The sequence below is a fragment of the Capra hircus genome, chromosome 23, assembly GCF_001704415.2.
Source record: "Capra hircus breed San Clemente chromosome 23, ASM170441v1, whole genome shotgun sequence".
Classification (NCBI taxonomy): domain Eukaryota; kingdom Metazoa; phylum Chordata; class Mammalia; order Artiodactyla; family Bovidae; genus Capra; species Capra hircus.
Genome location: NC_030830.1, coordinates 8772746 through 8799739, shown reverse-complemented (window position 1 = coordinate 8799739; position 26994 = coordinate 8772746). Strand labels below are relative to the sequence as shown.

Sequence of the window (26994 nt, the reverse complement as noted above, 5' to 3'; positions counted from 1 at the left end):
AGGAAATGGCAACCCACTCCAGTGTTTTTGCCTGGAGAATCCCAGGGACAAGAGAGCCTGGTGGCTACCGTCTCTGGGGTCACAGAGTCGGACACGGCTGAAGCGACAGCAGTAGCAGCACGTCCACTGGGTTGGTGATGCCATCCAACCACCTCATCCTCCGTCACCCCCTTCTCCTACTGCCCTCTATCTTTCCCAGCGTCAGGGTCTTTCCACAGGGGTTCCGCTCACAAATTATTGTTTTCTTTTTTCATGTTACACAAGTTTAAACACAGAAATTGTTACATGAAGTAGTTCTACAGGTAGAAACAGAATGCACTGTTGGCACTGTTGATGCCACCAGGTAAGTCAGACCTCCGTGTTCTAGATTCCCAGGGAACTGGCAAACGCCTTGCCGTCCACGTCTGCCTTTGAAGTGTAGGCCTCTGGAGCAGGACAACTGACCACAGGGCCTGGGCCACATCACGCAGCCGGCCCCACAGTCACTTCCCTCTGGGACAGAAACAGACTCGGGAACCAATCACTCACCAGAAGACAACTTTCCAGGAAGAAAGGTACAGTTTACTCCTTCCTGACCTCCCTGTTCAAAGCAAACAACTACAAAGACAACCTCACACCCCTGGGCTTCTGGGCTGATTAGCTCCACAATGAAACAATAAAACCAGCAGGTTAGAGAGCAGAGGTGTGGGGAGCAGCCAGGCTCCCATGGGCCCGAGAGCTGAGTGGGGGCCCTTTAGAGCCCCCCACAGCCCCAAATAGATAGGGAAAAGGTGACACTTTATGTTTTGGGGCTCCAAAATCACTGCAGATGGTAACTGCAGCCACGAAATTAAAAGACACTTGATCCTTGGAAGGAAAGTTATGACCAACCTAGACAGCATATTAAAAAGCAGACATTACTTTGCCAACAAAGGTCCATCTAGTCAAGAGCTATGGTTTTTGCAGTAGTCATGTATGGATGTGAGAGTTGGACCATAAAACATGCTGAGTGCCAAAGAATTGATGCTTTTGAACTGTGGAGTTGGAGAAGACTCTTGAGAGTTCTTTGGACCACAAGGAGATCCAACCAGTCCATCATAAAGAAAATCAGTCCCGAATGTTCATTGGAAGGACTAATGCTGAAGCTGAAACTCCAATACTTTGGCCACCTGATATGAAGAACTGACTCATTGGAAAAGACCCTGATGCTGGGAAAGATTGAGGGCAGGAGAAGGGAACGAGAGAGGATGAGATAGTTGGATAGCATCATCGACTCAATGGACATGCGTTTGAACAGGCTCCGGGAGCTGGTGATGGACAGGGAGGCCTGGCATGCTGTGATTCATGGGGTCGCAAAGAGTCAGACACAACTGAGCGACTGAACTGAACTAAACAGTCCCGAAGCCTGAAGGCAGACCTTTGTGGAACTTAAAGAAACAGATACAGCAGGGGACTCTCAGCCCTCCAGGCTCTCATCCTTCCAGGAACCTAACTCATTTTAAGTGGCTGTGAAAACAAAGTACAAATACTTGACAGGGAAAAACGTCCTGAGAAAGACACTCTGTGGCAAGGTTGAGGAGAAGAGAGATCCCTCGCACACTGCCACTGGGAGAGTGGATGGGTGCAGCTAACTTTGCAAAACACCACAGAGGTTCCTCAAAAAAGGAACAGAGCTACTAGGTGATCGAGCACTTCCATGTGCGGGTGTTTACCCAAAGGAAATGAAGCCGCTATCGCAAAGAGATGCCTGTGACCCCATATCCACTGCAGCATTATGTGCAGGACGTATGAATAAAGAACACATGTGCGACCCGTGTACTGGAATATTATTCAGCCATAAAAAAGGAAGCTCTGCCATTTGTGACAACATGGATGGTCGCCCAGGGTATCACACTAAATCAGACAGAGAAAGAGAAACACTGTGTGATCCTTCCATGTGGAATCTAAAAAACCAAACTCAGAGAAACAAGAGTAGATTGGCGAGTGTGTGTGTGTGCACGTGTGTGGCCAAGGTAAAAACTTCCAGTTATAAGATGAGTAAGTTCTAGTGATCTAATGTGCACCATGGCGACTATAGTTAATATTATATCATATACTTGAAAGATTAAATTAAAAAATAAAAGTGCATTAAAAAACGAAAATGCATGAGGCAACGAATTCACTAACCAACCTTACTGTGGTAATCGTTCCATAATATATACACACACCAAATCAGGCTGTACACCTTGAACTCTGCACGAGGTTACATGTCAATTACATCTCAATAAAGTTGGGGGGTGGGGGTGGGGAGAGAGAGACAAGACAGGACCCAATGACTAACATTCAAATGTAACCTAACATCCCAGAAATTTAAACTAGCCAGAATGAAAGATTTAACTTGGTATTAAATCAAGCATTTTTCTATTAAAACAAACCCAAATCTATTCATGGAGCAGAAAGAAAAAATTTAAGACAGACCACAAAACGTCAAAGAAATGTCCCAGATACAGAAAGCCGAGGAGCCCTATTCTATTGTTGACCGTCCATCTTCTCATGGCCCCCAGAGAGATGAGGAAACAGTGGTTCACGACAAGTATTTGGTGACCTGAGCAGGATTAAGCCACTACTGAATACTCTTAGAGAATGCACAATAACATTCTTTCAAAATGCTTGAATTAACAGCCCATGGAATGCACATAATGGAATTTTGAGGCACTTGGATAAATGAATGGGTTCATTGCCTGTGGAGGGGCAGGGAGTGGGAAGGAGCCTCTGTTGTCATGGTGACTGTAAACCAATGCATTCCTTTCTACACTTGACAGTGGTTAAAATAAACACAGATGAGAACTGACCCTATTTGCCCTTGCAAGAATCCTGTGACATTCCCTCTCCCCAGTCATCTCCTCTGGGGAACTGCTCCACCCCACTCTCGGTGCACACTTGCTTAGAGGCACCGCCGCTCCCAAAAAGAAACCCGCGAGCCGAAAACACAACAATATCATTTTAAAAGATAAAGCCACTGAGAAAATGGAAATGAGAACATCAGGATATAGCACTGCCTTTCACGGCAAACGTGACTAGAAGCATGGATTCTGTGCTCCAAGGGACAGCGACAGGGTTAGTGTCATCTCTCCTCCTCTGATCTAAAACACAACATGTTTTCTAAAGACACAGAAACTGCTGGGCACACAGTGAACGGCGGAGACAGACTCATGGAGGTGTGTGTGTGTTTTACGGGCAGATTCCCCCGCTGGGTATAAATTAAATTAAATCCTATGCAAGCTGGAACATGTGGAATCAGGGCGAGAACGAGAGGTGCGCTGGCACCTCCGCGTGTACATATTCTCACCCCCACTGCACCGCTGTTGTGCACACACACATTCACACACAGGCCCTGGAAGGGCTGCAGGGAAAAGGCTTGGTAGAATCATGAGAACAGGGATGGGACGGATATCGCACTGTCTGCCTGGCAGCCAGACGCCACGCGTGAATACCAAGTAGGAAACAAAAGAAGAAATCAGTTGCAGAAACACAGGGGTGGTGGCAGTTTTGGGGCTCAGTCGTGTCCAACTCTTTGCGACCCCATGGGCTTCGAAGCCCGCGAGGCTCCTCTGTCTGTGGGATCTTCCAGGCAAGAATACTGCAGTGGGTTGCCATTTCCTCCTCCAGGGGATCTTCCTGGCCCAGGGATCGAACCTGGATCTCCCACAATATGGGCAGATTCTTTACCATCTAAGCCACCAGGGAAGCCCATTGTCCACTTTGGTGAGTGTTTTGGTAGCAGGAAAACACTTCCACTCAGTATGCCCTCAGGTAGGGCACACATACCACAAAGAAACAACTACCTAAAGTCAAATTGCACCAGAAAAAAAAAAAAAAAAAGAGGTGGGGGTGGGGAAGAGGTAGCGTGCAACCAGCAACCTGTCTATAAATAATTTCAAATAAACCGCAAGGGAAGGAACGACATCACGGTTCTGTTTCTGCACAAGGCAGATGAACAAACTGAGAAAGGAACTGTCTGGAGACATATCAAGACAAAGACCTCAAAAGCCGTCATCTCAAGCAGGCATGGCAAGAGCGGCTAAGGCCCCAGCTTTCTCTATAAAGGGAAAAAGAGGGCAGAAAGACAAATTCGGACCACGCTGCACCCACGGGGCTGAGTAAAGGTTTGTTCAAAGGTGAACCCAAAGCAGAAAGCAACAAGATGATCACAGCTCACCAAAGGAAAGAAAAATCCGATTCACTGAAATTCTTAAAGGAGTCACACAGACTTATCAAGTGGCGACCAGGGGAGAATACAGCTGAGAGATCTCAAGACTTCTGGGAGCAAAGGCTGAATCTACCTAATGACAGCGAGCGGCTCTCAGATTTCTGAATCGTGGGCTTCACCTCTGGCCTTTCACACAGTGACTCCACAGAGAACAGTTATTTAGTATTTGGTGAAGGACAGTAATATGCCCAGAGCTTTAAACTATGGAAAGCACTTAGTATAGTGGCTATCGGACTGATCCGCCAGCCAGCAGCAGGAGAATCACCTGTGAACTCATTAGAAATGCAAAACCTCAGACCAATGGAATCAGAAACTGGTGGGGGAGGAGGGAGACACTCCACAAGCTGAGTTTCAACAAGTCCTGCAGGTGGTTCCCTACACACTCAGGTGGGTTAGAGCCAGCCCTGTAAGGTACTGTGGTCACCACTGCTCAGACAATCAAGGGAGGCACAGACACTTTAGGTGGCTGTCAACAGCACAGTAGCAAGTTATCTCCATGATTCCTACACTTCGGCTCTCTCCACCGCAGCATGCTACAGGGGAATCCTGTCAGTGGTGCTGGACGCGGAAGCCCGTTTAAATGGTGAGGCAGCTGGCATCGAAGATCTACTTCCTATTTTAAATGAACAAGACCAGATTGAGTCCAAAGTGATTTTAATTCTGGATTGTCTTCTCACTCTGATAAACTCTCCATTCAAAGGTGGCACCATAAATGGGCGCTGCTCCCAGCAGGGTTGGCCTGCCTGCCTCAGCCAGGCATGCCTGGGAACAGGCTCCTGACTGCTTTTATTTGCTAAGAGAAGTGTGTCCCTTCCCTCTGGCATGTGCAGCTACTGGCTCAAGGGGCTTTCAACAAAAGCAGTTTCTAGGTTCCTAGATTAAGGATCAACAATGGAGACAGAACCTCTCTGGGAAACCCATGGGTGTCACTCTCCGGACTGACATCTCTAAGTCCCTTCATTTCTCACGTTGCTTCAGTGAAAAAGAAAATTATACTGGCCATTTTCAATACCTCCTTTGTGCACAAATTTCATTGTTTAAAGTATCGATTTTACAGAATCTATCTGGGCAGACACAGCAGAGTGATGAACATGAGCAAGAGCAAGTTCCTATCCCCAAACTGCCGACATACTGAAGTGTGTCCTGTGCATCTCAGCGGGCTTCGCCAGAGGCTCAGCAGGGAAAGAATCCGCCTGCAATGCAGGTGGGTTCGATCCCTGGGTCAGGAAGACCCCCTGGAGAAGGAATGGCAACCCACTCCAGTATTCTTGCCTGAAAAATCCCATGGACAGAGGAGCCTGGCAGGCTACAGTCCCTGGGATTGCAAAGAGTGGGACATGACTGAGCAACTCAGCATGCAGGCCCATCTGAGGCTTGAGCAAAGGAATCTGCACAACATGGGAAAGCACTTGTTTGCCCCACAGGTAGTAGGCGTAGAGGCGGTGGCAGTGATGGAAAGGGCCCCATAGAAGGCAGGTACGAGCATGCCTTTGCCGTGCTCGCTGGCATCTCTTGCCACGACCTTCAGAACACAGAGGCCTCCAGCACCAAGAGAAAGCTGCACGGCCTCACCCTCTCGCTTCAACAACAGCCCGAACTCAGGGCAGGAGGGCACCTTTCAGGAGGCACACAGAATCCGGCTGTGAGGACAAGATCAATGGACATTTTGAGTCGCTTCCAAATCAATGCAAACATTACCAGACATTCTCACCGTGAGGATTCCCAGTGTCTAATCCTTCCGAAGCCTCAGATTTTTCATCTATGGCCCAGGATGATCTGACATTCAGATGATCCAGAAGGGCTCTATTTACCCCCGGCCTTGTTCCACGAGACTGGAAGGCAGGAGGCCTGAGAAATGAAGAATCAGGGGAGACTTTACAGCCAAAGAGCTCCAACCCCTCCAAAGGGGAATAACTACAAGCTCCAGAAAGGCCAAGTGCCAGTCCGCATTACACAACGGCATTTGCCAGAAGAGCAAGCTGACTACAGTGCAAATGGTCTGCAGGCTGTCACGACGGATGCCAATGTGGTTCTTGGGGGCAGAGGAACAGGCTGAACAAATCTGCAATAACGTTCTAGAGAAAGAAGGACTGAAAACAGCATACATTTTAAAACTGCTAGATTCCCATCGTGCACAGTTCCAAGATAGCGGGGGAAAGCAGAGTGTGAGTTAATGGATACAGCCTAGGGTGATCATAAAGTTCTCCCCTCCCCACAAGACTGGCCAGAATTGTGCCCATGGCTACTTGAAGCACCCTCTACAGACCACTCCTTTCCCGAGAGGCTACAGCAGCCAGTGGGCTCTGGCTTGGAAAGAAGGCCCAGGAATCCTATCACTGCCAGATAAGCAGGCAATGACAAAAACGGCCTTCCCACGAGATAACCACCAATAACCACTAAATGGATTTACATCAGAAAACACCAGAGCCAATGCCTGCTTCATGTTATTTTTTAGTTATATTATCAGAGAACAATTTATTTGACTCAGTAAACCAGCTGCCTATTATACTGTTATATACTCCACAAAGAACATGCTATGCAAAAGTACTTCCTATGAAAGAAGCAACATCTCAAAAAGTTCTCCATTCGTCTCCAAATATGTCTGAAACCACGTATGAACAATAGGACAAAGATTCATTTTTAAGACCTAGCTCTTGTTTTCCTTTTCTGTTTTCACTCTCTCTACATTTATTATAAATGGTCAACACCAGGGATTAACATTAATGCCAATTCCATGTAATTGAAGCTTTCTATAAAGTGATTATAGAAAGCTTTACAGAGTAAATTTTCTTCAAAAACTAGAACACAAATAGACAGAAAGTTAAGTCTTCAACCTCTGGGAAAGCGAAGACTGGAGAGGACAACAGAGTAAGGAAAAGCCAGGTATATTAATCACCATCACTGAGAGAATGTTCACTATCATGAAATTCGATGATCCAGTGAAGTATCTTAAAATACTAAAGATCCTAGGAAATAGTAGTCAACACTAAGCTAGAGCCACAGGGCCTTCAGACGAGACAGCATTTTTGCCCCTTCACTTGGCATCACCAAGTAACAACTGCTGGCATAAATGCAGTCACCAGAATACCGCAGTAATCCGAGAGCCTGCCATGAAAGCACAAGTTAAGGCACTTGCTTATATCCTCATCAGAGGTCACAAGAGAGGCCCCGAGGAGCCATTTTTACAAGTTATAGGTCGGTTTCTGTATAGATAGGTGTAGAATTTTGGACCCAAGAGATGCTATGGAACCAGAGGAGCAATAAGAAGGGATGAGAAACAAGTTGGGAGGGGACAAAAGAATAGTACATGACTACCACAAACCAGGGTCGTTCGTGTGCTCTCGTCTTTCCTGACCCTTTAAACCAAATACATATGGGCAGCACTTCAGACACACACAACACAGGAACAGACACACAAGCACACACACCTACCTTCCAATATGCCGAGAGGACGTGAAGGATCTGGATAATCCAAATAGGACAATCTGCTCCCCGAACAGAACGACTCCTTTAGGAAGACTCCCTTTCCATACACTCTATTTGGCTACTCTTAAGAATGCGTTTACCTTTGCAAAAACATACCAGACACTCCGCCAGCCACTGGGACACAAAGATGAACAAGGACGGGCCCATCTGTGAGGGAGCCGAGGGCCAAACCCTCTGAAAGTCACTTGAACGTCAAGTGAGTGCAGGAAGACATCAATGATCGCCCAGTGCCCACCCTGACCCCCACCCAAACACCACCTCGGACAGATGCTGCTGGGCCCACACTCATCCTCCAGGATGGGCTCTGAGCTAGTGGGAGAAGCTCTCAAGTCATTTGAGGAGGCTTACACTCTGGAAAGATTCTGTTTTCAGATCAACGCAACTGAGCCTAATTTCTTGCCCTATATTTACCTAATTCCAGGAAGTAAAGCCCCATCTATTATTATGATCTCTTCTTTAAATTTCTGAATTTCTCATAGCAGAAACAAACCAAAAGCTTGCTGCTGACAAGTCACTGAAACTGCTGCCTTCCCTCCTTGGTCTGTATTTGAGAATCCCTCCAGCCAAGCGTCTCTCTACCCAGTCGATTTCACCCTCCAAATGAAGGAAAGGGAAGGAAGGAGGGGAAGAGAAGGGCGGGGGGGACAAGAGCACGCTATTCTCATCTCAGCCGCAATGATGTGCACTGCTTTTAATTGAGCTGCTAAGCAGCCAAGTAAGGTGCTGACATCAAGGAACGTTCTGCATAAAAAGCCGTGTCTGACAACCCCTGCACAAGCACTCACGTGTGAACCACAAGTGACACTAATGGCTGTCACCCCCTTTGCAAACGAGGTGGCTCCAAACCCAGCACCTAGTGCCTTTCATGTGAGACATCTGGAACCAGTGTCTCCGTGTTTGCTCTCAATTTCATCAAGGACAACTTAAGAACTGGTAAGATGTTTCTGGGAGGGTCAGATACCACTGAAAAGATCAGGGGCGTGTTTATATTTGCCCTTTGGGGGTAATAAAAGGCAAGGAGGAGAAAAGCACGTGACAGAGATATTCCTATTGAAAATAGGTTAAGTCCCTAGAAGAGGAAGGAAGGAAACTGGTACCCAGTTTCCGTGGCAACCACAAAGCATGCTAAACCATCATTTGCATGGGAGGTGGAAGTGATATCCGAGCAATCAGATCTCCGAGGTAACAGATAAAGGAAATGGCCACAGCCAAAATAAAACTGCCTCAAATGAAGCTCTACCAGTTTTCTTAGAACAAATAAATGCGGCAGAAACCTGTGTGCTTACCAGAAACCTCAAGAAAATTCTGGGAGCAGCTGCCCTTCCCACAAGTATCTAATGATCTGTCCTGGGCAACAACTAATGACCAATTAAATCAAAGGGGTCTTGTCCATCTCTAACTCTGCAGAGGACACACATGCTCTGGGGCAGCCTCCGTGTTCCCATTTCCTCCTTGACACTGAAGCCCACGTGAACTGACCTCTTAGGAGAGAGGAACGCGCTCATTCACAAGAACTAAGCATCTACAAACACGCCTCTACACTGAACGCCTGTCTAGCAGGAAAAATAATGAATTAAGGAAAGAGGGGCCCAGTTTTACTAATGAAAAAGCTTAATACACAGTTCCAGGAAGGTAGTTAGCGTTTGCATGTATGCTACGTCATGTCTGACTCTTTTTGTGACCCCATGGATGGTAGCCCACCAGCTTCCTCTGTTCATGGGATTTTCTACGCAAGGATACTGGAGTGGGTCGCCACTCGCTTCTCCCCAGGAAGTAAGAGTTAACAGTAAATTTGAAAATAAACTGCACACTGCCCGAAAGACGCACCTCTCCCTGCTTTACACTTCCACACTCTATTACTCCAAATGCAAAATGCTGCCCCACCCCAAATTACCCAGGCCAGATACATGGTGCTTTAACATGCGCTTCAAAGCGGAAATTCCATCATCACTTTAAAAGTTAAGAAAGGATGGAGCCAACATTAATTTATTCTAATAGTCTCCTAATCAAAACCAGAAAAAACAGTAGTATCTTTCAAATACCTCCAACTCCCTTTCCGATTAGCCAAGACCCTCTTAGGTTTAAGTCCATTCTTCCTTTGGTTCAAAACAAGAACTAGGGCTCCCTTGAAGGCTCAGTGGTAAAGAACCCGCCTGCAACACAGGAGACCTGGGTTCCACCCGAGGGTCAGCAAGATGCCCTGGAGGCGGTGAGGACAGCGAGGCCACGGGCTCCCTCTTCTCATCGAGAGAAGCCAAGCTGTCGGTTCAACCTGCACCCAGCTGACATGCGTTCCCCGACTCTCAGCATATCCTGGCTTATAGAGCTAAAGCTCAGCAGGCGCCCACCTACATTACCATGATACATCACTGTGTTTAATTCAAAGAACCACCTGAGTTGTTGCAAGGGCAAGGCTGCCTCCCTAGGCTGTTCCAAGGTGAAGCCCACCCACCCTCAGCCCACTGCATCCTCTCTGTGGGCCCAGGAAAGGCGGGGTGGGGTGTGGGGTGCACCCCACTCTCAGTACAGATGACTGCTTAGATCTACTATGATGGTGGCAATCCTGAGGCATCTGTGAGACAGAAAAACTGGACTGGTGCCTGATATTTTACCCCCACAACCACACGGACCCCTTCAAAATAACAACTAACCTCTTCTCTCAAACGTGTTGGTATAGAAACATTAGGAAGTGTTAGCACAGAAGAGTTAGTAAATACATCCTGCCCCCTGCAGGCCTCTGGTCATGTCAGGCCTTCCAGAAGCAGCCTGCTACAGAGCACAGAGACCCCAGGAGGCCTCAAGGCTCAGCCTCGCCCTGCTTCCACAGGTCTGCTCCGCCAGCACACAGCCCTCCACCCAGCGTGCTTGGCGCAGGATGGACGCTCCGCCACCACAGCAGCGGGGGGGTTGACTGCCCTCGGGGCACTGGGACTGTCTCTCCTTGTGATCTCGGCCAAGAAGCTGGCTCCCGACACCCTGTGTCTGGAAGTTACAGGGGTACCCCCACAAGATCTATCTACAGCCTAAAAGAGTGACGAGTCTACAGAAGGAAAAACTAATGAGTGTTCGTGTCACCTTGCTGTAGGTTGGCCCAACTCCCGTAGACACCCCGTAGTGTCCCAAAGACGTCATGTCTTCCACAGTGCTCCACATGCTGCATTTGAAATGATCTGCTGCTTCCTTCTGGTGTAGAGATTTCCTGCAGCAGAAAATAAGGCTGAACCTACCATCTCTGAGATCCACCTGGGACCTGGCAACAACTGGAACCTTGAAGAAATAAGTGCTTCTGGGCCCTGCTTCCCTGAGATTCCTACTCCTCTGAGGTTTACAAAGGCATCACTTTGCCCAGCCCTCAGAATCCTTCCCTGGTGGCTCAGATGGTAAAGGATCTGCCTGCAATGCAGGAGACCTGGGTGCAGTCCCTGAGCCGGGAACGTCCCTGCAGAAAGAAACGGCAACCCACTCCAGTATTCTTGCTTGGAGAATCCCATGGACAGAGGCGCCTGGCAGGCTACAGCCCACAGGGTCTCAAAGAGTCAGACACGACTGAGTGACTAACACACACAGCATCCTCGGGCCTCTCCAAGTATTTTGAAAGCAGAGCTCGTCTACCTCTCTTCATCACCAGCAGTCCAAGTGGGCTCTTTACTACTCCTCTCAAGGTGTAGAAACCATCGACTGGATCCTGAAATAACCTGGGAGCTTCATCTCTTAGCAGAGCACACCCAAGCGCTTCTCTGTGCCCCAGTTTTCTCATTCATAATATGGGAATGAGGTTCAAAGACCCATCAAAAGAACTGCTGAGAGAATCAAATGGACTAATACATGGAAACAATTTAGAATATTTAGAATAGTAGCCAGCACACCGTAAGTGCCACATAAATACCTGTCACTGCTGCCCTACTAAGGGCCAATTCTTTTGGAAGATCGTCTCTCGCATGGAGAGTTAAGAAGAAAAATTGGGGGTGGCTCAGACAGTAAAGCGTCTGCCTGCAATGCGGGAGACCCAGGTTCGATTCCTGGGTCGGGAAGATCCCCTGGAGAAGGAAATGGCACGCCATTCCAGCACTCTTGCCTGGAAAATCCCATGGATGGAGGAGCCTGATAGGCTACAGTCCACGGGGTCGCAAAGAGTCGGATACGACTGAGCGAATTCATGTTCACTTTCACTTTCAAGCAACAGAAAGGCTCTCCAAGGGGCCTGAGCTGCCAGTCTATTCAGTTGGTCTAGTTAAAAGACCACGCCAGAAAAAAACATGTCTCACCTTAAACCATCTAAACTGAGAGGATCAATTAGTGATGTCTCAGGCCCAGCTGTCACTTGATAAGATCAAGAGGTGTCACTTGCCATCAGGCATGCATACACAACAGTTCCACATATTTACGTGCTACCCAGGGACTCTGCTGGAGAAGGCGATGGCACCCCAATCCAGTACTCTTGCCTGGAAAATCCCATGGATGGAAGAGCCTGGTAGGCTGAAGTCCATGGGGTCACAAAGAGTCGGACACGACTGAGCGACTTCACTTTCACTTTTACGCATTGGAGAAGGAAATGGCGAACCACTCCAGTGTTCTTTCCTGGAGAATCCAAGGGACAGCGGAGCCTGGTGGGCTGTCATCTATGGGGTCGCATAGAGTCGGACACGACTGAAGCGACTTAGCAGCAGCAGCAGCAGCATTGGAAAAGGAAATGACAACCCACTCCAGTGTTCTTGCCTGGAGAATCCCAGGGACGGGAGAGCCTGGTGGGCTGCCGTCTCCGGGATCGCACAGAGTCAGACACGACTGAAGCGACTTAGCAGCAGTAGCAGCAGCAGCAGGGACTCTGCATCACTCCAACAGTTTAGAAAATCTCACAGACACCAAGGCCTTCAGAGGCTGCCTTCCGGTCCTGGGGATGGTGGCCTCATGAGAGCCCTGGTGCTGGAGTACACCTAGGAACAGTGCTGGGCCAGAGGTGAAGTCAGGAGTTGGGGTCACGAGGCTAAAGCCACGTGTTCACAGGGCCAGAAAGGGGAAAACAGAGAGAAGCAGCAGAAAGGTTCTCCCAGGAGAGGATGGGCTGGAGGAAGCAGGTAAGGAGGCTGGAGCCCTGGGACACTCTCCTCCACTCCTGACTTCCCAGGCCTCCCGACCCCAGCCCTAAGAAGGCCAGGCCAGTGAGAGTCAGCTGGGGATCAGAAACGACACCCTTCCTCCAGCTTCCGCCTCCCCTCTCTCCGATCCAGGATAACACACAGAGGCTTAGGCCAGGGGGCAGTAAAGCACACAGGCACCCTCAGCCCTGCTTATCCGGGTCTGGGTGCTGAGAGTGTGCCTTTGCTAGAAGCACAGGGTAGAGGGTCCAAAGAAAACATTCCAAAGGGAACCTGCCACCCACCCTGCCATTTAGGCCAAACAAATCCATGTACGTTCCACAAAAGGGTCCTGGAAAACATGAGCCCAAGGTTGCTCAGTCACCAAGGAACCTCAATCCCCACCCAGTTCCAGATTCCTCCAAGCTCCACCTGCTGCCTCCTCCAACTGTGCTCCACCCCACCTCCCCAGCCACCCAGATCCTCCTGCAGATCTGGGCTGCACCTCCATAAAGTGTGTGGCGAGGGACTTCCCTGATGGCTCTCTTTGGCAGCACATATACTAAAATTGGAACGATATAGAGAAAATTAGCATGGCCCCTGTGAAAGGATAACATGCAAATTTGTGAAGCGTTCCCTGTTTTTTTGGCCTTCCCTTGTGGCTCAGCTGGTAAAGAATCCACCTGCAGTGTGGGAGACCTGGGTTTGATCCCTGAGTTGGGAAGATCCGCTGAAGAAGAGAACAGCTACCCACTCCAGTATTCTGGCCTGGAGAATTTCACAGACTGTATACACTTTTTTTGGACATTAGTCATGTGCAAAGTCAACAGGGCCTAACATGGACAAGCAACACACGGGCGGACTCCACAAAATGCTTCATTAAATGAGAAAAGGGTCTGCTTCTTGTAAACCAAAGCAATGCAGAAGATTGTTCTGAAACCCCCAAATCACACCACACAGGTAACAATCTGCCAGTTAAAATTCCAAGAGAGAAAGAGGCAACAGGGAATCCCATAAACCTCCATAAATGATGTCATGTGCAAAACCAGTCAGACGTTATATTGATTATTAAAATAGTTTCCACGGTTCCTCAGACACCAGGGCCAGGCCCCATGTCACCAAGGAGGATGCGGGAGAGTATGCCTGCCAGTATCCTGAGTGGGATCGGAAAGGTCTGAACAAAGCCTGGAGATGCTGCTAGAGGGAAGAATGAACCTAATCATGACCAAGGGGGGGGCCAAGCACATGCCACCCTGCAGTGGACAGTGAGAACTCTGGCTCCTGCAGCTCTCCACCATTCAAGTGGAGTCGCCGACCTTCAGGTTCACCTTGGTGGCCACTTAATCAGGGTATGTAGAGCTGAGAGATGCAATCTCCCCTCCAAGCTTGAACAGCAGGAAAGGAGAAGGAATGCCCTGAGCAGGCACCACCTCCTTTGCCTCTGAAACCCAACAACCAGGTGAAAAGCATAACCTTCAGAGGGATGGAGGAAGGGCCCACTATCATCACCAAGTCATCATGGATTTATCCGGAACAGTCACTTGAAACAGAAGCCAGTTAGGGCCTCAGATGAATTTCTACTACCAACATGCTCTGGATGGAGTTAGATTTTCTATTTATAAGTCAACTGCTTCTTTATTTTGAAATCTTCCCTTTGATTGCATGAGGGCCTCCTTATGCAATTCACTTTTTTTTCTTTTTTGATGACTAATTAAACATAAGGTTGTGACTGTGACTAAGACAAAGTGCAAACATGGTAGTTACATTTCCTGTGCTGTTTCTCTCAGTCAACATTCAAAGAACAGATAGGAACTTCTGCTTCTGGCTAAGACAGAGCGATAGGGACAGGAATCCCCTTCCGGCCTGAAGAAGTGAAAATCCACACGAGACAATGGGCATCACACAACTAAACCCTGTGGTTCCTGACACATAAATGACTGCCCAGAGACAATTTTCAGGCCAGAGTACATGAAGGGGAACGCAAAAAGAATCCAGAGGAATCCCTGAGTTGGGGAGAAGGAATTGAGATTTTGGGGAGGAACAAAGTGTACAGGATGGAGCACTGAAGAGGCCAAAGCCAGACAGAAAACTCTGGAATCTGCTGAGGACCCTCCTCAAGTACTTGCTGAGGACTAGGAGTCGGACACGACTGAGCGACTTCACTTTCACTTTTCACGTTCACGCATTGGAGAAGGAAATGGCAACCCACTCCAGTGTTCTTGCCTGGAGAATCCCAGGGACGGGGGAGCCTGGTGGGCTGTCGTCTATGGGGTCGCACAGAGTCAGACACGACTGAAGTGACTTAGCAGTAGCAGCAGTAGTGAAAACACATGTGCAGAAGTACCCAAGGAAAAGTTCCACGAGAAAAGACCACAGGGAACACTCTCCAAACCCCACACAGGGCTGAGAACCATGCTTTGCCAAAATGGCTCACATAACTCACAGGGTTCTCCCTGAGCAGTTGGGAAAACTTATACCTATACCAAATACTGCTCTCTGGCCCTACCTAACAAAGCATAAAAGGCTCAAAGTTTCCTGGTAACCTAATCATACCCTAGAGCAATGCTTGAGAAGAGTCAGAGAGACACAAACATACCCAGAACCCAAAAGAAGAAAACTCATGATGCCTGGCATCCAACAAGGAGCCCTAGGGCAAGCAAAACAGCAGGAGGACATGACCTGCGTTGAGTGGAGGGACACCAATTAAGCCAAACTGACCCCTAAGTGACACAGATGATAGATTAGCAGACAAAGACACTAATAACATGTATTATAACTCCATTCCCTATGTTTAAGAAGGTAGAGAAAAGATTAAGCTGTATCATGAGAGACAATAAAGACAAAAAGACTACAACATCTGTGGTGGAAAATACACGTCTGCAGATTTTAGACCAAAATTATCTAAAATGAAATACACAGAGAAAAAAAATGACTGGAATAAAATGAACAGAGCATCCATGAGCTGTGGAAACACCCTGGAGCGCCTGGATACACATGCACCTGAGATCCTAGCAGGTGAACACACGTGCAAACTGTAGCTACTGAAATCTTTTCCAGAACTGAGAAGCTCCATGAACCTCAAACACAAGAATCAAAGAAAACTATATGAAACTATTGCATGATTGTGTGCGTGTTCAGTCATGTCTGACTCTTTGTAACCCCATGGATTGTAACCCACCAGGCTCCTCTGTCCATGGGATTTTCCAGGCAAAATACAGGAGTGGGTTGCCATTGCCTTCTCCAATTACATGATAGATTAAAACAAAAACAAATAACCTTTAGAAGCAGGCCTCCTGCCAGACACTCACTACAAGCCAGGAGATGGTGGAGCTGTACCTTCAACAAATTCCACGGGGAGGGGAGGAGGAGGAACTATTGACCTACAATTTTATACCCAGCAAAAATACCTTCCAAAAATGAATGAGAATTTCTTACAATTGTATGTGATTCTACAACCCCAGTAAAAAGTTTTTTTTTTTTTTAAGTGAGGGTGAAAGAAACACCATATCAGACATAAAAAACCTGAAAGATTCATCCAACACCAGCAGAAATTAGAAATGTTAAAGCCCTACAACCAGAACCCAATGGAAAACAACAGGTATTGTCAGTCAGGTGTGGATTGACTGGCATCCACAGTGATCAATTTAGATCAAAAGGAAGGGAAGAGGAGCACCAGAAATGAGAACTGTGTGGGTAAACTGTGCAAGCAAGCAGGCTAGACCTGGCTCTATTTACATTATTTACATTTATTTAAATCCACAGATTATTTTCTGTGGTTATTAAAGGTGCCACATAACACTCAGTTCCTCAGTTTTGCCCCTTTTCTACTTTCTGTAAATAGAAAATATGTTTCAGTCAAGATAGCTCTGAATTCAATAGTGCATTTGACATTAAGCTATACTACTTGTGCATTCTGTTCAACAAATATGTAGAAACTACCAAGGCTTTGAAAATTCTAATTCTTACAGAGGGTCACATTGAGTAACTCCTACTTCTACCACTGAGTGCTGCCAAGCAAGTATTCTATGCATTTGGGTCTATCTTCCTCCTAAACTTGGAGGTAGCAAAGTATTTTATGTTAACACAGTAACTCAGAACAGAAATAAGAAAAACTTGACAATTCAGCTATAAAAGGAATACCCATTAAAAGCCTAGGGGAATTCTCATCACCCTGAACATATATTCATCTCCAAAACTTAAACATCACCACGTCTTAAGCCTTAAAATAATGCTTCACATTCAAACTCCAATCTCCTAGAGCAGGGCTGTCTTTGAACTCCGTAACTGTTATACTACCAAAGGCCTAAGTAACTAAAAGACAGCAGCTCTTTGTTTAACAAAAAGAAAACATTTCTGTCCCTGCAGAGGCGTGGTCCATACTTTTTTCAAAAAAAAAAAAAAGCTACATGGTACACACTTCTTTCAAAAAAACTACTCTTTCTGTAGTTTGCTTTTCTAAGTGTGTCAGGGCATCTTACTATTAAGTACTATTAAAAATAGGGACCACCCCAAAGGGCTTCACAAACTATAGCCTGGCCCCCTCATGCCTGCTCTGTGTAGGCAAATACCTGGTCACACCAAGCTTTATGGAAGAAATTCACACTCTACCATTACAGTCCTTCCTGTGACTCAGTAACTTAAAAAAAAGAGAGGGACACACTCCTACACTTTCCCATCAACCCACAGACGGTGGTGAAGGTGGCGCCACGGAGAAAAGACATGAATCACAATTTGCATAAATCAAACTCTCTCTCTAAAACACATCTGAGAAGTCTTCAATGAGTCTGCATGTTCCCATACAGCAATTCATGTGTCATAGGGGCTGATGATAGCTAGCACTGTATCTCATACACAGTCCTTATTATATACCTGGGAGCTTTTCATGAATCAACTTGTTCAGGACACAAAACCCCTCATGGAGTGGTTACCGTCATCACAGGTATCTCACAAATGAGGAAACCGAGGCCCAGTGACACTGCAGAGCCTGCCCAAGAGCATGTGACAAAGAGATAACAAAACCAGAAGAAGGCACGTGGTACAGCTCCCACGCACACGCTTAGACAGTGAGCCACATACAAGGTTCCCATGACACATCCCTGAGAACCATCATTTAGAGGTACACCTTGACCAACGTCCCTGGTGGCTCAGAGGTTAAAGTGTCTACCTACAATGTGGGAGACCTGGGTTCAATCCCTGGGTCGGGAAGATTCCCTGGAGAAGGAAATGGCAATCCATTCCAATATTCTTGCCTGGAGAATCCCACAGATTGAGAAGCCTGGTGGGCTACAGTCCACAGGGTCGCAAAGAGTCTGACACAACTGAGCGACTTCACTTTCACTTGATCCACTTCTTTGTACACCTTTCCACCACAGACACCCCCAATCCTGATCATAAGCACCATTCCAACTTTCTCACAGTCCATCCACATCTGACTGACAAAAGCTGTCCATTCTGGTTTCTAAAAGATATTCAGATACTTCTTGCAGGAAACCCAAATGTGATGATAATCAAGTGTAATGGGAGAAGCCATTTAAGGTGGCGGAGGTAAGGAGCCAGGCATGGCCACCAACAAATTCAAAGGGGTTGATTAAATGCTGAAAGTCTCTCTAATGTTTCCATTCTACACAGTAAGAACTAATTACACTGTATCATTTTTAAACATAACTTATCAAATTCACCTACCACAATGATCAAAAGAAACAGAAGACCAACACCCAGGAGCCCCCCAGTGCCAAGTCCTCCAGACCCTCAATGGCTGGGCTGCTCTGCCCGTCCAACAGGCAAAGACCTTCTAGAGAGGCTGGCTTCTCCTTTCATAAAGAGGAATTTCAGATGATGACCTTTTAATAACTAAGAGATTCCTTTTATTTTTGCCTCAATACAGGAAAATAAGTCCTTTGGAACTCTAGATTCTACTGCTTTCTATGTGCCAAAAAACCCCCAACTTAAGTAAATCCAATGGCAGCAACTACACAGGAGCAAACATAGCTTAAGGGGTTTCCGGTAGAAAATTAACAGTGCAAACATATGAGATGTTTTGACTAAAGACTTAAACATGTTACAAGCATCAATCAGATAATGGAATTGCTTCAACTTGCAGGCTGGAAATTTAGGGCAAGGTCTACACTGAGGCTGGCATAGTCTACACTTAAGATTTCAATTTTTCTTAAGAAAGACAAACACATAAATTCCCTTTCTTTCCCCCGCTGTAACCAAGACAAAAGGCATTATTAACTGGTGACCCTAAAAACATGTACCTAAAAAGAGCAATTAATTGTACAAAAAAAGCAAGCATTCCTATCATTCTAAAGAGAGAGGTAACACTTTTTCTGAAATAAATACATAAACCATGACTCTGGAATTTTAGGACTCAAGTGTTCTCTCGCAGAAAGTCCATCATAGAAGATGTTCTCTGCATGCGTATTTTGGGGAATTTTAGACATGAGGTAAAAAGCAGAATCTAGTCAACAATCTGCCCAGGGCTTGAAGCAACATTTCAAAATTACCGTTTAGGTAGGTACTCTGGGCTTGGGATCAGCAGACACAACATAGCTTCTTTAAAAAGGTATATTATGTTTAAGAAGGTTGGCACTGAAGTCTGACAGTAACTGACAAAGCTTCAGGAACTCGGACTCCAGTTCCTAGGATCTGCCTGACAAGGCAGGGCATGTACCATACAGTTTATACTAAATGTTCATGCTAAATACCAACAAGCAATCAAAATGAGCTCTTTTAAAGCCAGGAAGTAGTAAAAGTTATTTTTTATTTGCTGTGTACCCTGCAACACAATAAGACATTTATACCCTACCTACACTATCCCTTCATAAACAACAAAGCTCCCTTCTGCCACGCAGGCCACCCCAGACCAGCTCTGAATGTAGCTTAACCTGTCAAACCTGAATCTATCCTATATCCCTGGGTAGATTTCACTAGTAGAGTGTGAGTGTAACTCCCCAAAACGCTGTCAGGAATCCTTAATTCAGTAAAACAGGGTACTCAGCACGCTAATAATTAAACAGATTAGCAATGGGTTAAGTTTTCCCTAAGTTCCCCGGAACAAAGTTTCTCTTTTCTGGTCCCCTGGAGAATTACAGCTAATTGACTGATTTGCACACAGCTGCCACACAGCACCGCAGTCCCGTGCAAAGAGGAAGCCGGCAGCACTACCATCTGAGAAAGGCACCCGGGGCCAGGGACAAAGGGCCCCCCACCCCCACCCCAAGAGAATGAAGCTCAATGACCTTGTCTTCATACCCCTTTGCTGACCAATCCCAGCAGAGGTGAAGGTGATGGCCAGCCACAAAGCTAAAGTACTGGTCACTGTCACTTCCAACCACAATCACAGAATTCTGTTCTCCAAACACAGATGAACATGATGCTACTAGCTACACAGCTGCCCCCACCCCACCCCACCCCACCCCACCCCACCCATGTTTGGAAACATGGATAGTATTATTACACATTCCAATATGTTTACAAATGTGATTTAAAAAAAATAAAAACATATCCTTTAACCCCCTGCTCTTGTGATGGTGCACTTTTCAAATTGAGGCAGAATCTCTGTCGCAGAGCATCTGAAACATAAAAGGCTTCCACTAAGACACTCAGCCAAGTGTCTTTAAAAAGAGAAGCATACAAGGTCCAGGACACTGGCAGAGACAGTTCTAACACACACTTGCTAACTGTACTAAAAACAAATCCAAGGACACCTTCCAAGATGCAGTGTTGAGGAGCAAGAGATAAAGGTGGTAGAAATTAACACAGACTCTAGACCATGAGTTTTCTAAAGGAAGGCACTGCACGACAGGAAAACAAAGGCTTGCAGCGAAAGGCTCTCCAATTTCAGATCTAAAGTGCAGATCTATTACAGATTTTTAAGTATCCACACATGGCTACCACTGTCTTTTCCTCTTTATTTGCTGCCAAATTCAGTTCTTCATTAGGTACACACATCAAGATGGTTTCTGAAAAGTTAACTATAACTCTGTATACAGAAAGGGTACACAAAGAAGTCCAGACCGGGGATTATTTTCCTCCCCTTTTCCCATCCTCTCCAACAAACAGATTCTAAGAACAAGTAATTAATCTTGTCATCCAGGAAAACACTGAGTATGAGAACGGAAATGGGATGAAATGAAATATAAATTCTAAATGGGGGCAGGGGGGAATCACATCATACACGAGACATGAAATAAGGCAGATAACTAAAAGAGGGTTTTTTAAACACTCAATTAAAAGTGTTATTATATAATGTCACTATCACCGTCTGACCATGAAACCACAGCTCTTGTCCAACTACCATAGCCAACTTCCTGATCAAGCTATCTTAAGCTTATTTAGGAAAGTCACTAAAAAAAAAAAATTTTAAACCTGCTGGTAAATTAATTCTATGAACCGATTTCACACCTCCTTATTTGGTTAACACCAAATGGATTTTGCTTTCCTGACAAGGGGAAAATTTTTTTTTAGAAACACCGCATTTAAATCTTCATATTTACACCTCTGTAGTAGTGGCAAATACCATCTAATATACTAAAGAATACAAAGATGAAAATCAATTAAAATGAACAGCAAAGGCAGGAATTACAAACTGGCAACTCTCTGGCCAATTTTTACAGCAGGAACTTGTTTTGTTTGGCTCATACCATTTTTTGTGTGTTTTACTCATCTTTTATGATAATTAGTGGACAATATTTAGAAACCAGGATATTTGATACAAAAATCCAGAATTCTGGCTCCTATGTGAAAAAAATCAGGAGATTGGGTGAGTGGGGCCAAGTTTGTTCCCACTTGGACAAAACTGGCACCTAGTTTGAAGTCCCTGGTTTAAGGCACGAATATGTTCAGCCTTGGGTACTAACCTTTTCCTCGACGGCCCTTCTTCAAAATCTGAAGAACTAACATCGTTGCTAGTCGAGGACACTTGGGATGCATCGTCCTTCTCATTCTCTGACTGTTCTGATGCTGGTCCTAATCCCTTAGACTGGCCATTACCAAGGAGCCCTACAGGTAAAAAAAGGGGACAAACACTTAAACACATGTCACAGGAAGCAGCACTTTACCCCAGTTTAACCCTGCACAGTGGCCGATGGGGGCAGACGAGGAACTCGGCAGGAGAGAACCAGGAGGTAGGGTCCCCGAGAAGGGAAGGGGGAAGCCCACCTCACCCTACTTTGGCCTTACACAGGACTGGAGGGCCTGCCAAAGAAGTAACGCCAACAGCAAGCGATTCAAGCGGAAATGTGTTATCATAATAATATACTACAGGGTTCTTTCTGAAGTACATCAACTAGGCTTCCCAGGTGGCGCTAGTGGGAAAGAGCCCGCCTGCCAAGGCAGGAGACATAAGTACATCAGCATCTTTCAGGACTGGGGAAAGTAAAGTACTTCACATATTACCAATTCAAACTAGTTATCCTTCCAGGACCACGTATTTACTCCAGGAAACACTAAAACCCTTTTTGGAATTGCCTTCAGGAAACAGTAACTACCACCCAAGAAAAAGCATCAATCATTGCTTTGTAGCCATCTATCGGTTCCTAACGAGAAATCTGACTGGACAACTTTCTCTTCATAGCAATCCTTCCCATCAGAGTCGCCATGTTTGAATCTGACCGTCTAAAAGGACAAAGATTCTCCATGACAGCATACATGGTGCCATGCTGAAGAGGGGGTCTCAGGGCCCCAGGGTGTGCTTCCAGTAACCCGAGCTGGAGAAGGGCCTGCACCAAGTGATATGGAAGCTGTTTGGCAGCCAGGTCACGCTAATGGGTAGCTGAGTAAAAGCCTGGTCCTTCCAGAGCTCAGACATCCTTCCATCCAGTCCAGGGTTCTGGATGCAATTTCGTTTCTACCAATGGGAGGCGTGTACCCGTCCAAGCGTCCACAGCCACTGGCCCCCACTTTCACTGCCTAGTCACCAGCCTCTGGGCATCGGCAGAAATGCTAACAGTGCCTACATTCTCACAGCAACAGGGCTTGGCTTTTATATAAAGCCAAAAGGGCAGGAGTCTTTTGTTCTCCCAACACTTTGAGCAAGTTTGTAAGCATTTATGTCCCTGTATTAAATCTCTTTCTAGCTTAAGCATTTAAAGAGTGGTTCCTATTAGTTGCCATAAACACTATATTCCACACACTGAGCCGGATTTGCAGGCAGAAAGCAGTATCCTGCAACGAAACCCTGGGACGTGGCCTGCTTATGCATTTCCCCAGTTATCTGTTTTTACATCATTTCAGAGTATGAATAATAACATAAGGTTGGAAATCTAATACAATGCAGTAAATAAAATCCCATGGCTGTCACTTAGACTTGGGGCTTTGGGAGTCATGACTACAGTATGGAAATGAAAACACAGACAACTTCCCAGAGAAAGAGAAAAATGTGGGGAGTGTGCACCATGAGGCAATCAGGAGACATAACTGGAGGGAAATCTATGGGTCTGAGGGTTGAAGTGTGCCCAACATTTCAAAGATGAGAGCAGTGCTATTCATTAGAGTAACCACCAGTCACACGGTGCTGCTGAGCATTTGAAATATAGCTGGTGTGGGTAAGAGGATGAATGATTATTTTTATTTAACCACATTTAAAACTCACTATAACTAACATTTCTAAAATAATTTCATATTAATTCTAAAAGTATTCTGGACAAATTATTAGGTTACATCAAACACATTTAAATTAGTCTTACCCACTTCTTTTAGATTTTCTAATGCAGCTCTAAAAACTAACACTACATATGTGGTTGAAATAACATCTCTATGATCAGCACTGAATGAGAGCCCTGCAGAAATGCAACGGGTTGGGTTGGAGTTGGTCCCCTCTCCACGCCAGACGTGTTAACACGACCACACAAACGGCCCACCCAGACAGCAGAAGGACACAAGCACCCTCATACACACAGATTAGCAAACTAGCCCAGGGACGGAATATAAGTCAGTGGATGAAACACCACACTTAAAAGGGTGCTGAATATGAAAGAAAAACTCTGGTTAAGGAACCTGTATGAAATTAACATTTAAGGGGCATATATCTCTAAAATAAAAAAGTGTATTCCTGGTTGAATTCACATTTTTCAATAGTACAAAAGGACTCTAAGGAGAGTAAAGTGGGAGAGGAGGAAGGAAATATAACTATTTTCTGCACACCTACCATATGCCAGGGCACTGGGGACAGACGCATAATCCAGCAAATCTAAATTTTAGTAGTGTGTCAGTTAGCAGCATGCAGTTAGCAGTATGTCAGTTAGTGTGTGTGTCACTAAATTTCAGTGTGTGTCTGTCAGCAGTGTGCAGCCCTGAACTTGCAGGGCGAGCCAGAGGGGAGGGCAGTGAAGATGAATCACCGGAGCCAGCAAACCTGCAACGGCAGAGCCAGGAGAGCGAAGCTGGCATCTGCACTCGCCTAAAAACAAAAGCCAAGGCAGTGGCGGTGCTGGTGGCGCAGGAGGAAGGAGAGGTGGTCATTTTGAAGCTACGTTTGGAACAAGGAGGAGACAGGAAGGAGGCGCCGCTGGGTGAAGTCGGGGAACAAGCACTTGCTCTCCCCTCTGGTGCACAGCAAGGTCTCAAGGGTCTGCTGAGCGAGCAGGCAGCCCATGCGTGAATGAGTGAAGGAATGAGGAAAGCAGAGAGAAGTTCAGCTGTTCAGTGACAAGGAGAACCTCAGTAGACTGTGAAGAGCGGTGACCCTCAAGCTGGAGCGCTAGTTACAATCACCTGGAGGTTCAAGCACAGGGCCCCCTTCTAACATGCTCTTTTAACACCAGAAGATGCTGTCTGCTCTGGGGACCACATTCTGAGATCCACTACTGCAGGGGGAAGCAAGAGTCAGTCAGCAAGAGATCTAGTTGCTCTAAGACACGGTAAAGCTCTGGGGAAGCGCGCACCAGATCCCAGGAAACGGACTATGTTTGTGCTGTCCTAACGACTCACAGTAAGGCACCCAAACCCAAAGTGCCGCGGGGGCATTCACTCTTCACCTCTGATCATCAATTCTGTGAAGGGGAAGAGGGCTGCTTACAATACTTAACCACAAGGCTCTGGTAAGTCTGCTAATGGTAAATATGGTTAAAAAGGAACAAATAATGGGGAGGGAACAGATAATGGGGAGGGGAGAGAAGTGTTCATATGACTCACTGGAAAAGACCTGATGCTGGGAAAGATTTGAAGGCAAAAGGAGAAGAGGGCAGCAGAGGTGAGACCGTCAGATGGCATCACCAGCCCAATGCACATGAGTGTGAGCAAACTCCGGGAGACAGGGAAGCCTGGTGTGCTGCAGTCCATGGGGTCACAAACAGTCGGATACGACTGAGCGACTGAACAACCACCATCTCAGAGACATCATACAGAACAAAGATTTAATGTTTCTTTTCTCAACAACAACAGAAAACCTGCCCAAGCACAAATTCAAGGAAACTGAATTATGAAATCTTATATGAAAAGGGGCAATTTTAATTGACTGTATGGGAGCTCAATGTCAGGCTGAGGAAGAGAATGCTCTGAAATGCTATGTCAAGACTAAGCTCCATTAAAAAAGAATCAAAGTACTGAGTCCATTGTTCCACGCCCTCATCAGACTGATATCTTGAAAGAACACCGAAGTTTCCCACATTTCAAGGATTAACAAAGTCTATCAACCGAACTAGGGGAGGGATGGGCTGTCATTCACTTTCCAGATCAGGAAAACAGGGGACACGCAAAGGTGCTGCTTGCCCATTCTATGAACTGGGGGATGTCAGCTGTTTCCAGCCTTTTCAGGGGGTAAAACTGATGTGTTCTGCATATGACTGACTGTTTCGATTTGAGTATCCCAGCCTGTACATCAGCACTGAGAAAATGTTCATTTATTTTCAGTGAGACAGTCTATATGGTTGGATAAACTTGGGCTTTTTCTTTTCTGCACACCCCCACCCCACCCTTCACATCTCCAGTGTGCCGGCTACCCTATTTCATTTTGAAGGTTTTCATTCAACTCGTACCACCTGCCAATCCAGGAGAGCCAGGTCAGCAAGATGGATCTCGACGCCATGGGGCAGAAGAGCCATTACAAGAACATCAGGCAAGCAGTTCGGGCTGCCTCTCCTCTCCCCGATGGAACAAAGCCCTGCCACCAATTTTTACAATGATTTTTAGTCCATGAGAAAGAATCAAACAGCATCCCCTTCTTCAAACACACAAACTGGCTTTATTTTTCCAAACCCCTCCCCTCAACAACACAAACCTTTGTGGGGAGAGGAGGTTAAACAGAGGAGAAGCAGAAAGGCCCACACATTCTGCGCCACCCCCAACTCGGGCATTCGTTCCCCTCTATTAATATTCAGTAGGTTGAACTTAAATTAAACCACGTCTATTGTCTTTCACAAAAGCAATAAATATGAGCTGAAAATTCCAAGTCACTGCGGTAAAGGCGGCTTCAGCACTGCCTCCAACCTTGGCAAGTCACCATCAGCTGACAGGGCGGCGAGTCACAGGCCACCCTGAGGGCAGTGCCCGTGCTCAGGAGCTTAGAGCCCAGAGGAAACAGAATTCAGCAGCTCTGCACCCCACCTCCCACGTGAGCCAGCAACGAAAAGGCTTTCAAGGCAATATACCTGAACGGGTCCTTGCTAAGCCTGGAACAGCAGCAGCAAAGAGGAAGGGGGCTTCCGAGCTGGGGGCTGCCTGTGCGTGTGCGTGAACTTCTGCCTCTGGCTGTAACATAAACCGGGCTGGGACATTTGAAACACAAATGAGGCCAAAGATCCCTTCAGCTAAACGGTGATGACAGCTACAGATTTCAGAACAGAAACATACGCAGAGAAGAAACTCTGTCCCAACCTCTGAAAGGGGGGGTGAGCCTGGGCGGTGCTTCTAATTTTATGATGTTTTAGACACAAAGAAGTTTTCCCAGTCCTCCTGTTAGCTACCCATACAGGACGAAATACACAATGGAGGAAAAATCTAACGCCTCTTGTTTCACAAAAGCTAGGCCTAGAGAAGGGTTAAAGAGAAAGAAAAACTAGGAGACCTTTGAAGCTGTTCCCGAGCTTCCAAAACATCTGGAGCACACCAAACGTATTAGCATATTAGGGAGAGTCAGTGTATTCAGCTTTGTTGAAGAAGAGATGCACAAAAGGTAATTCTGTATTATGGAGCCAATGCCCGTCTGTCACCCTGTCACTGCGAGACAAGGTATCACATTACATATTAAACAGTCAAGCATCCAAA

At 46.3% G+C, this 26994-nt stretch overlaps 1 protein-coding gene across 4 annotated transcripts in view; it reads right to left on the bottom strand.

The window, feature by feature from the left end:
- The window catches only part of JARID2 (jumonji and AT-rich interaction domain containing 2), a 230157-nt gene that overhangs the window by 70301 nt on the left and 132862 nt on the right, over nt 1-26994 (bottom strand). For 3 of the 4 annotated variants that reach the window (XM_018038767.1, XM_018038765.1, XM_018038768.1), the window contains one exon: nt 21651-21792. The exons of the other annotated variant lie outside the window; for it this stretch is intronic. In XM_018038767.1, the coding sequence (XP_017894256.1) occupies nt 21651-21792 (142 nt within the window). The remainder of the gene's footprint in view (nt 1-21650; nt 21793-26994) is intronic. 4 annotated transcript variants of the gene reach the window in all.